Source organism: Spermophilus citellus, assembly GCF_964194105.1.
Source record: "Spermophilus citellus genome assembly, chromosome: 9".
NCBI lineage: Eukaryota > Metazoa > Chordata > Mammalia > Rodentia > Sciuridae > Spermophilus > Spermophilus citellus.
The window spans coordinates 107559641-107572466 of NC_138191.1; the positions used below are offsets into that span (position 1 = coordinate 107559641).

Genomic DNA, 12826 nt, shown 5'->3' on the forward strand with positions numbered 1-12826 from the left:
AAGGAGTTCTATGCAAAAAAATTTATGGCTTATCTTCAAAGACTCCAAGATATAGAGCTAGCCATAAAAGCAGTATTTTGTCTGGGTATTCTTTGCTGAATCCAGCCTCTAGACCCATGCCTAGTGCATGGTAGACACAATTTCTCCATCAGGGATGAATACTAACAATACCAAAGCTCTAAGTTGAGAATGAAGGGGGGGGGGAACACTAAGCACAAAAACAAAAACAAAAAAATAAACCCACAGAACAACTAGGTGGATCTAACACACTTGTAGGAGATGTTTCACCAATCTGAAAAGGCAGGGTGCACAGGTGCAATTACTAAGCTAAATTGTTTTAAATATTCCTGCTGATAGTGTGAACCTAAGAAAGTAGAACATAATTCACAGGGATAAAAAGCCTCCAGGTTATCTTCACTTTGCCATCAAAAAGCAGTGTCACTCATATGGGATGCTTTTATTGTACTTTGAAATATTCCTTTGCCACTTATAGCCCTGGGGGAAAATAATATGAAAGGAAGGAGGGAATGACCCTGTGTGTTATCCTCAAAAATGGTAGAAGAAAGAGAAGTATCTGAGTTGATGGAAATGGCGAGTATATACAGAACACCCAGGACAGCATTACACAGTGAGATCGTATAGGCAAAAGTGCTTTGAAAACCATAAAATGCTATACATATGCAAGGCACTCCACTCAGCAAGTTAGGACAATTTATGGAGATTTTTTACCACCTAATGAGAAAAATGGCTTTGCAACAGAAAAGTGACCTATAAAAGCGGGAAGCAACAAAAAACATCTGGCTTTCAAATCCCAACGTGAAGCCACAGACAAACAAACTTCTAAGTGGGAAGAAAATAATTTAATCCATTTCTGGAAGTACCAACCACAAGTGCACAGAGACAGCTCAGCCTCAACAAGCAGATTCACATATACCTAGGAAGTCTTACCAGGACTTCATCTCTCTTCTCCAAAGGTATATCTTTGGGCCTGGCTCATTCCAACTGAAGCCTTTAATAAATGAAGAATGGAATGGGTTAAAGTGGAGCCGAAAAGGCTCCACCAAGCGGTTAGACAGGTCTGGTGTCTGACTCTGTGCTGCTGTCCAGCCCTGTGCAGAGGGCTTTAGGGTGCGTCTGCAAAACTAATCACGACGGCCCTCCATATCCATGGTTCCACATGTGCGGATCCAACCAACTGTGGATAGAAAGTACTCAAAAAAAAATTAATATGCACCTCTACTGAACATGCACAAATGTATATCTTGTCATTATTTCCTAAACAATACAGTATAACAACTAGTAATAGGGTTGGTGAGGAGCTCAATGGTGGAGCACTTAGCCAAGCATGGGCAAGGCCCTGGGATAGACTGCAGCATGACAGGGCGGGGGGTGGGGGGGAACCACAACTGTTTATATAGCATTTATATTGTATTGGGTACCATAAGTAATCTGGAGATGATTTTATGTATACAGAAGGCTGTGTGTAGGTTATATGTAAATACTACATTATTTTATATAAAGGACTTGAACATCCTCAGATATTGGTGTGGGGTGGGGGGAGTCCTGGGACAATCCCCTATTGATACTAAGGGATGACTCTATCTTAATCCACTGGCACAGTTCTGACATTCTCGCTCTGGGCAACATTGCCTGACCCCTAATCATTCCCCTTGCCTTCTCCATCTCATTTCTAGAGTGTGACTTCTGGCAGACAAAAGGTTGCCCCTCATAATGGCTTCAGTGGGAGAAGCAGCTTCAACACCATGGCCAAGAACAATCTGGATTTAAAGCTGGCCCTTAGTAAATGTGTCTGAATTCTGAGACCTTTGACCATGTAAGTAATCTCTGCTCTCTCTCATTAACATCTCCTATTCAGGAAAGGACCAGATAAGCTTAATGCAGAAAAAAGTTTACTTAACTTGTCACCTTTCCCAGAATCTTTAACATTCCCACAGCAATCTACAGGCTTCAAGACAAAGGAATGAGAAGCTGACGCAGGACATGAGGAGGACAGGGCTCTGTTTAGCTGCAGTGAATGGAAGGAAAGCCCTGAACAGAGAGCAGTTCTTGTCCTCAAACAAGGGATTTTCCATGATTGGGCATCACTTTAACTTGGGGAGGTAGGAAAGGAGATGCACTGCTTCTGGGATCCATGAGGTCCCCTAGATTTCCAGACTGGGTTTGTGACTTACTACGCTCACTCTCACATTACTTAAAACAAAACAAAAACTAAACTGAAATGACCACTCAGTCCTAAACAGGTTAAAAAAAAAAAAAAAGACAGTAGTGAACAATAATAATAATGATGACGATGATGATGTTAAATTTAAAAAATAAATCAGACCCCAAACTAGTTAGTACAGTGACCAACAGTCAACCTAGTCTAAGTCAACCTTTTGAAACCAAAACAACATTTTCTCCAACTTACTTCTAAAAACAATAATCTACTTTCGTGCGTGATTGGGTCCTGATTTCTTTTTAAACTCTACTTTCATTTGGAAATATTTTAATATATTAAAAACAAGATAGAAAACTAGGGTAACCCTCCCAAAGAACTGAATCTGTTTTTTGTAACCTATATTTTGAGATAAATTAAATTCTACAAAACTAGACTTATGCATTTGTATGTGTAATAGCCGAAATAAAAAATGCACTTCGTAACGAAGAGAAATAGTATTACTGTGAAATAAGCAAATCATTTTTCGAAAGTAGTGCCCTAAAATTTAAAAGCTATTCTCAATCATTCATACCCATAGAGGGAGTAGAAGCATGGGTAATAAAAGGTGCTATAATTTAGATCCGAATTCACCTAGCATTTTTATTGAGCATCTGTTGTGTTGAAGGTGCTTTGCCAAGAACTTTAACATATATCATACCATTTAAAGAAAGGCATTTTATAACACTGATCATTGGAACAGATTTGACTATAAATATCTTGGCCTTTACATAGAACTGATGCAAAACGGGTCACCACCCTCCCACCCTGTGCACACGCATCACTTGAGTGTGCACACACACGACATCCTTGGCAGCACAAAAGAAAGCTTCAACACTAACCTGGTTTCTAACATGCTACAAAAAAAATCTTCATGTACAGCTGGGTGCGGTGTTGCACACCTATAATCCCAGGAGGCTGAGGCAGGAGGATCGAGAGTTCAAAGCCAGCCTCAGCAATGGCAAGGCATTCAGCAACTCAGTGAGACCTTGTCTCTAAATAAAATACAAAATAAGGCTGGGGATGTGGCTCAGTGGTTGAGTGCCCCCCTGAGCTCAGTCCCAGTCTCCCCCAAAAAGAACTTCATGTATAAAGCAAACAGCAGAAATAGGGAAGCAGTGGGACCCTGCAGCACCAGAGCAAAGGCCCTCACTCACGGTACCTCTTAGGACCATTCTATTTTAGCAGGACTGTGAATCAGTGGTTGGCAGTTCTGAAATGTGTCAGAAATCAACAACACCACTACGGAGGCTAACCCATGTTGCACCTTGGATTTTCGTGCTTGTCCTGAGGAAGCTGTATCATCCAAACATGATCTGGCTCCTGTCATTCTCCAGCTTTCCCCTTATTTTTTCCTGTTCCATCCAAAGAATTTCTCATAAGAAAGTTATTTTTAATTCCCGAGTACATGCTGTCACCACCGCTCCTTGGCTTTTAAAAAGTTCTTGGTGCAGATGCCCAAAGAAATTTACCTCCACCTCGCTAAAACCCACAGTTCATTATGTGGCCACTTTCACTTTCCACCAAGGGCTATTTTGAGGTCATTTAATTCAACTCACCCTTTATGGAACTGTTGGTGTGAGTCAGACACACTATTAAGCAGGAATACAAAGATGAACCAGGTGGTCTCTGCCAACCAGGAGCTTAGTCTCCTTATGGAGAAAGATAGAGACATGACTTTGTCATTCATTCACTCATTCAACAAGTTTATTGTTTTATGAATTCATTCAGCAAATATTTATTGAGTGCCTACTTTGGGCCAATCCCACAGCTAGTTTGGGTTTTCCCAGAAGCACACCCTGAGACCATGATTTAAGTGCAAGTAGCCTATTTGAGTGAGAATTTGAAGAAACACTGGTGGGGGAGAGAATGTGGCAAACTAAGGTTATCGTATTTTGAGTTACCACCTACTGGAGCTGAGGCCTGCTGAGGATTAGTACATACATCTGTTATTCCACCTGGGGAGCCTGGGAGCAAGCGACTTAGAACTTTGGACACCAACTCACCCTTTGGTTGAAACCTGTCTGAGGGCATGGCTTTAATTCCCCGACCCTTCGGCCTGCCATGCATATGTGGGCAGAGTGGGCTCCTGTGACCCACAATAGCCATCAGAGAGAGGTGCAGAAGTCAGTGGCTGAAAGTGGGGGCCCAGTACAGTCAATGGTAAGGGCCAAAAGGAACAGGCAGGCAACCGATAGCTAAGGAATAGGTACCATCCAAAGGACATGGGGGCAAAAGGGGTGTGAGAGAAACCATATCCCTGGAATTCAAGAAGAAAGACAACACACAACTGTTATTAATGCCTTTAATGCCCTGGACAGAGCACATAGGTATTAGAAGAGTTGTCAGGCCACGTATGGTGGTGCATGACTGTAATCCCAGCAATTCAGGAGGCTGAAGTAGGAGGATCACAATTTGAGGTCAGCCTCAGCAATTTAGGAAGAGGTTCAGCAACTTAGCAAGATCCTGTCCCAAAATAAAAAAAAATAAAAAGGGGCTTGGGACATAGCTCAGTGGTAAAGCAGCATCCCTGGGTCCAATCCCTAGTACCAAAATAAATAAATAAATAAATAAAAATAAAAAAGTCAATATGCTAAGTTCTCTAATGGGCCTATAGATTCTTATATCTCAGCAAAGGAGAGGGAAACACTCAGGGTGATTATCTCTGCCTGAGGGAAACATTCAAGGAAAGTTTCAGAAAGGAGATAGACTTGGATAGGCATTCCAAGAAGTCAAGGTGACATGAGATGAAAGGCTATTATGGCAAATGAATAGAATCCTGGCGTTCACATCAGAGCTCTGATTCCATTCTTTGCAGGCACGTAGCTTGACAAAACTCAAAAGTCTCTCTGGGTCTTGGTTTTATTTTTTGTGAACAGAAGGGTCCCAGAGCTTTGCAAACCCTCTTGCCTCCCTTCTCCTACAGCTGCAGCTACCCCTACCACCACTACCACCGCCACCAACACCACCATCACCTCACTGACATATTCTTTTTTGCAATCACAAAGGCAAGTCTCCTCAAGTTCTTCATTCCTGTTCACATCAACCACCCAAGATGCCAGTCTTCAAAGCATGTCATTTCCATTACTTCACTAAAACTGCCCTTATTAGAGCTGCTAATATAACATTGTAAAATCAATTCTCATTCCTCATTTTACTTGACCTGACAGCAACATTTGACACCATCTGAGCATTATCTTCCTTCTGGAGCTACTTTCTCCACTTGGCTTCCAGAACACCATAGACTCCTGGGTTTCTTTACTCCTTTTATTCAGCCTCCTCCCCCTGACAAGACAGGAATGCTCCAGAGCTCTACCTTGGACCCCTCTCTTCTCCATCTATGTGCACACCTTATAAATATGCACCTCCTTTCCTATCTCCAAGCCAAGCCTTTCCCTGGATCCCAATATCTACCATCAACTGCCTACTTGACATTTCAACCGGGAGGTTTAATGGGCATCTCAGACTAAGTTCTGACACATATCATTGCCCCAAACTACCTGGTCTCTCCATTCCCATATGAGTAAATAGCAAATTTTATTCTTTTACCTAATTAGTTCCAAAAAACTTTGGAGTCCTCCTTGACTGGTCCCTCCTGGACACCCAAATCTGATCCAACAGGCAAATCCTGGCCACTTTGTCTTTCAAATATGCCCGAGACCCAGTCTCTTTTCACCACCTCCCCTGAAATCACCCTAGTCCAACAACCACCTCTCGCCTGAATTGTAGCAATAACCTCCTAAGGAATCACCTTGCTCCTGTCTTTGCTCCCACCAGTCTATTCTCAAATGTTTCCAGAATGACCTTGTGAGCCTAAGTCACTGGATCCCAGGTTCATCCACACAGAATGCCTTCAATCCCCACAAGGCCTTCCCTGGTTGTCTCCCACCTGCCTCTGACAACCTCTTCACATTCGCCCCCGTGCTCACCCTGCTCTGCCACACTGGCCTCCTTGCTCTCCCGCTTGTCTGGCCTCCTCTGCTGTCACATATCTAAATGGCCTGCTTCCTCGCCTCCTTCAGGTCTTTACAGGAATATCCTCTCCGGGTGAGGACAGCTCTAGCCACCCTGGGATGGCAAACCCTCCTTCACCTCCAGAAACATTCTGTCCTTCTTCTTGCTTTTTCAACCAATACACTAGTTATTTTACTTTACCTTATTTATATTCTATCTCACCCATCTAGAATGTAAACTCCTTGAGAGGCAGAGGTCTCTGGCTGTTTTACTCTGGTACCTAGAATGGTATCTTTTAGAATGGTGGGCAGTCAACAGATATTTGTTGACAGAATAAACTAACAAATGAATGAAATCATAACAGTGAAGGTGAAGACCATATCTATTCTTACTCTCTGCTACCTCAGTACCTGGCAGAATGGATGCTCAATAAACATTGTTGAATGGAATGAATGAATAGGCCTGTTGTGAAATTAAGACATATGTTAACATATTAATAATAATGGAGTTACAGGTGTAAAGAACCATTATGCCTGTTTGTTCCTTAACACAAAGTAATTTAAATTTATCACTTTCTCATAGACTTGAGTAACTTTTTTTTAATGTGACAGCACTTTTCTCCATCTGCTTAGAAACATTTTTTTTAATTTTTATTTTTATTTTGTAATTATAGATGGACAGAATGCCTTTATTTTATATGTCAATTTGTATGTGGTGCTGAGGATTGAACCCAGTGCCTCACGCATGCTAGGCAAGCGCTTTGCCACTGAGGCACAGCCCCAGCCCAACTTGAGTAACTTTTTAATAGTGGAAGATCAAACAGAAATAGACCAAGAATTTCAGATCATGTTGTAGGTTTATATTAAAACAACAGAAACCCCTAGTAAGGTGCATTCTCTTAGGCAATGGGCAAGGTGACCAGGGAAGTGGCTGGAGTAAGAGGGGCTAGCACTATGTGTCCTTGGACTCCCTGCAGGTAAGGGGAGTGAGAGGAACTGTGGACGGTTGACATCTCTCAGTGACAGCTGGACTCCCTCCACCAGGCAAACCTAACAAATTTGGTCAAAGTATTATGGTAGCAGCAACAGGTGGTTGGGAAATTTATGAGTAAGGCTTTGGTATCTATGAAGGATCCCAATTCACTAGTTCTAGAACTTTTCCCAACAGTTCATGAGGTGGCTCTAAAAATGACTGTTAAAAACATAAACTAAACATTCCACCCATTCTTAGTCCTTGGGGTCAGCCTACAGATATGAGGACCCATGGGGCAAAGCATACCCATGCGACACTCACATCAATTTGGAAGCATTATACAATAAATGCTTCCACCCATTCTTTGACTTTTCTTTCCACTAGTGCTGCACAGTGTATCCCTGAGATTACAAGGTATCAGGCCCAGGCCTTTAGCAGAAAGGCCTTTAACAGAAGATCAAGCTCTCTGCACAAAAGTCAGCTTAGCGCCCTTTCCTGCTAGTGTCTTTTTGTACTGTGATGGGGTGATGGGGGTCCATGCTTTCTGTGGGGCCTTTGGTTGTCTTTTGGCAGGCTGGGGTATACCACTGCCTCTTTCAAATTTACTTAACATTCCCCTCCCTCAACTCTCTTAAATGTTAGCTGATTACTATAAGAATTCAAGAACATCTTAATTTAAGGAACTTGATTTATAAATTATCATATGGGGTTGGAAATATAGCTCAATGGTAGAGCACTATCCTAGTGTATGAAAAGCCCCAGGTTAGAATCCCCCACATCCCCCCAAAAGGGACATGCCACCAAGATTTTAGCTCTGAAAGTAAGAGAAGGAATGCTGAATCATTCTGCTAAGAGACAAATTGTAACACAACCTCATTTCCCAGGTCGGATTCATTTTATGTGTTTTGGTTTCTGTCCCTGAGTTAGTGACTAGTTTCTTGAGCCAGTTTATGATTCAGATGGGTAGATGGTCAAAAAAACTTAATGTCACTAGTGAATCTGTCCTTTATGATGGCTCATCACAGAAACATTTACACATTCAATCATGATCTCCCAAACACAGAAGCTAATTATAACAAAAGTCGCATGTACTTCAAATTAGCCTTTAAGGCACTTTACTCAGTCATCCTACAAGCAGGAACTGCAGGCCTGCTATGTACCAGTTAGAGAGTATACATTTGAGGAATCCACAGTTATTCATGGGGAGAAGGGATAGAAACCTTGTAAATAGAAGCATTACATTGAAAAGGTGAGTGTAACTTTTAAAGGTATGGAAATGTTATTTGGCAGCACATGGAAGAGAGTGTACTACTTGCAGACATGGTAGGGAGTTCAAGAAAGACTTGTATACAGAGATGAGTGATTTGTGCCAGATTTAAGGGATGAATAATAATTCATCATGTGGAGGGGGCAAGATGAACAACTCAGAGGATTTTAGTGTAAGGCCAGGAATCATAGAGTGATATGTTGAAGTCACTGTAAGCCCATGTAGAGCAGAAGGGATGAGACACACACAATGTTTAGACTAGATTTACTAAGTATTGGTTCTAATTCCCAGCCACTATTATGTGTTAGTGACCCACATTGGCATCTATAAGAATTAATATGTAAATAAAAAAACCTAGACCTATGCCTTACACAAAACACTATAAATAGATAGATAGATAGCCGTGGCTATTAATAATAGTAATAATAATAACATGATGTGCACTTTGTCACATTCATCACCTTATGCTTAGGGTTGAGAATAACTAATAAATATTTGGTGAATGAATGAATGAAGAACTTTGGCTTCTAAAAAAGAAATGGGAGATAGTTGTGATTTTCATAATGCTACACCCAACAGAAGTGAAAGGAGGATGTTTTCTATAGGATTGCTTGAGTCACCTAAAGATCATTCCCCCTGTCCCAGTTACCTCCCCAACCATCTTTTTGGGGAAGGGTAGATTACTACATTAAGAATAATAAGCATGAAACCTTGCATTTGTATAGCATTTTCTGTTTATATGTATAGTATTATTTAAAATAATTGCAACCTTTAAATTCAAAACTTTGAATCTCTTATCTGAATCCTACTTCCAGATACAACCTGAAATTCAAGTTCTTGGATTTGGTCTCCCATTATCCTATAGAGAGGAAAGCTCACAAATGAATTTAAGCAATTCATTGAGGCACTGACCACCCATATGTTCCCCAAACCAACTTCTTTATTATCTACCTACCCTAATCTAAAGAAGGAAAGAAAGAAGTAATGGCACAAAGACTTTGAAAGGTGGTACCTTAATTTCCTAAATTATAAAATTGCTTGCAAAGTCAGTGTCTAGTGAGAAAAATCTGAATTTAATTCAGCTCAATTCCACATCTACTGAGAAAGATACCATAAGTTGTGGGTATCTAAAGCATAATTATCTGTATAAATGGGCTGGTATTTAGGATATCAAGTTTTTTGGGGGGATTCCAGAGATTGTTTTATAGTGTTGGAAATTGAACCCAGGGCTATACTCCAAGACCCAGATATTAGGTTGTTTTGTTTTGTTTTAACTGTGGATGTGCTAGCTAGATAGATAGTATTAAGGAAGTCACTACATCTATTTGAGCCTCAAGTTCTTTGTAAAATGAAGGAGTTAAAATGGATGATCTTCAGTCCTTCTCAGCTCTCATATTCTATAATTCTCAAAAGGGAAATAGCATCACTATCATTATAACTGTATATATTTCAAGTAAGTGAATCCTGAAGTATTTTTCAGGGGAATAACTGGCTCAGCAAATTGCTGAGGGTTTTCTACAGTTTGACTATAGAAGAAGCTGGGAAATAGAACTCACATCTTTATTCATCCAAAAATTGAGTGCCTACTACATACAAAGCATCATTCAAGTCACTATCATAGCCCTGAACAAAGCAAACAAGGTGGCTCTTCTCACAGAACTCACTTTCTTGTGCTTGAATTAACCTATTCCCACAGCCAATAAATCTTTTGACAGCTAAGAACAGCAGAAATGGTGATCTAATAGGCTTGTTTTATGTGCTTTGATTTGTATGTAACCATTTCTGAATTATCAAGAAATGAAAACTGCATCAAAAATTACTTACCTTCAATTTCTCCATCACCAGGCAAATAGCTATGTAGGGTTTCTAGTAGTTAAAAATAAGTAACTCCTGGTTTGTGAACTGACTGGAATACATCCACACATGAATTTCATTAAATTTTAAGACACTAGACAAAGGGTGTAAATGTTTTCTATAGGATGAGCGTTTAATTTTCTCTTGTACTAGGACTGATTCTTAAAAATGGGTTTTTTTTCGATACAGAGAGCATTTTTCTACTTGTTCACAGAATTCATGATGGGTCTACAAAATGAACATGATGTGAAATTCTGGTTTCTGTAGCTCAAAAAAGACATCTTCATAAACTATAAAATAAATAAAGAAATAAGCAAGCAAGCAAACTCACAGGGGCATGGGGAATATTAGGTGTGTGCCTGTGTTTTCAGTATCTAACTTAGATCAGCAAAATACAACAGATTATCCTATTTAAATATAGCATTAAAACATGGAATTTTCAAGCTGTGGAAACCTCAACCCTAAGTTTCATAAACGAGAAGCTTGAGATTTAAAGACAAAGTGACTTACCCAAAACAAAGACAAGATACAGAGCTGTAATGAGAATCCAGGTCTGCAGACTCCCTGTTCAGGAGTCTATTTCTACATTAACTAATTGTGAGTTTTAGCAAATCGAAGATAGAGAGAGGAAACCCTTTACATTACATTGGAAAGACATCTCTTTAAACATAAGGCACCTAATGTTTGTAGTGTATTTCTTCAACAGGATATACAATCTGATATTACATATGTAGGGTTAGGTAAACTATGGATGAAGACCTACAACTGATATATTCCACTTAGAGACTGGTTATACTCAAAATCTCACTTGTAAGTATCCTGTTCAGAATTTGGAATCCCTTTTCTTGCCAAAGAAAAGAAACAAATTATGTGCCTGTTTAATCCCATAGAATAATATGAACAGTATCCCAAGAAGCACCCTGAACTAGAATCAAGCCCCTTTGAGTCCTGGACCCTCTTAAATAGCTGGACACCTCTGGTGGAGCAAAGGAGACAATCAGCAAGTCAGTGGGTATGAGGTTCCTAAGCCACAAATTCCTAAAGCAGAAAGGCCTTGTAGTAAGGATAATTAAGAATATCTGAAAACATACTTAACCTTTTGAGGTCAGGGTCAGAGATGACAACCACATCTTACCCCAAAAAAAGTCTCTGGGACACAGCAGTGGAGTGATTGAATGATGTGTACCTGAAATCACGGCTTTTCTGGAATAAGAATTCAACACTTTTAGGGAGGAGGCTGAGTTAAAAAAAAAAAAAAACGCATCAAAAGTCTCCTCTCCCACTTTACACTTCAGAGGTGACTCCAATCTTCCTTGGGTTTTCCCCATATGGAGGTTCCCGGTTTGGGTATAATTCTCTATGTAGGGCATTACTGATGTATATACACCGCTGGAAAAGTTTCGAAACATCCATCATAATAGGGATTTTGCAAATTTAGTTTAGCTTCTTAAATCTCAGTCTAAACTGACAGGGTATGGATGAAAGAGTAATTTGTAAATTTGGGGTTTGCAGCTTGATTTTTCTCGGACACCAGGGTCGCTGCAGGTGAATTTGGGTTCCTCACAAAACAAAGTCCCCTAAGTAAATTAAATCACCTTCTCAAATCTTGGCCTCAGGACAGATGATAGTGATTAAAGGAGGTTATGAAGGTGAGGGGCTTTCTCTAACACAAGGGGTCTCGCCCGAGAGAGCGGCTGGTTTGCAGGGCCGGAAGGAGACTTGGCTGCGGGAGGCCCAGGAAAGCGCGCCCACCCGGACGGCCCTCAGAGACCCCGGCGCGCCGCCCAGCTCTCCCAGGTCCCGCCTCGCTCACCGAGGTGGCCGCCGATGACGGTGACGGCGATCTGGTCCATGAACACCGCCCGGAAGCGCACGTCCTGCTCGGAGCAGCGCTGCCGGAGGGCGCGCAGGATCTGCACCTGCGGGTATTCCTCGCGGATGCGCCGGTCAGTCAGGAACCAGAGCTGGGAGCACATGGTGGCCAGGGCGGCGGCGCGGACCCCTTAGCGCCCTGACCCGCTCTCTTGGCAGGATTGGCGGCGGGCGTCCGGGGCCAGCGCACCGCGGCTCCACTCCCGCCAGTGCGCCAGGCGCCTCTGCAGCCCTGACCCAGCGAATCTGCCCGGCCACTCAGCGCCGCCGCCGGCCAGCCAGCCAATCAGCGCGCGGCGGTGGGCGCGGGCCGGCCGCGCGGCCAGCTGCAGAGGCTGTCCCGGCGGGCGGCGCCCGGGAGGGGCGGCGGGCCAGGGGCCTGCGGCGCCCGGAAAGCCGAGCCAGGCGGGGCTTGCAGCCGCGGTGAGCCCAGGAGCCGCCGGCGGGGACGGCCAGGTGGAGGGAGGGCATCCCTGGCCGGTGCGGGGACCCCCCCGGTGGGCGTGGCGCTGCTGGCACGGGTTGGGCGGACAGAGCGGGAGGGGCCCGGGCGGCGGCCCAATGAAGCGAAGAGGATGTCTGAGAGGATGAGCTTGCGGTGCGCAGTGGGTAGCAGATCCTCCCCAAAGGCGATCCCGAGCGCTTGGGCCGGGATACCGACGACTGTCTGCAGAGCCCGGGGCAGGGCCTCG

The 12826-nt window shown here is 42.7% G+C and overlaps 1 protein-coding gene across 3 annotated transcripts in view; it reads right to left on the reverse strand.

The window, feature by feature from the left end:
- The window catches only part of RIMKLA (ribosomal modification protein rimK like family member A), a 37235-nt gene extending 24855 nt beyond the window's left edge, over positions 1 to 12380 (reverse strand). For all 3 annotated transcript variants that reach the window (XR_014023743.1, XR_014023744.1, XM_081307734.1), the window contains exon 1: positions 12076 to 12380. Coding sequence is in view for 1 of the 3 variants with exons in the window: in XM_081307734.1 (XP_081163860.1) it covers positions 12076 to 12238 (163 nt within the window). In the remaining 2 variants the exon portion in view is untranslated. The remainder of the gene's footprint in view (positions 1 to 12075) is intronic.
- Positions 12381 to 12826: the final 446 nt, after the last annotated feature.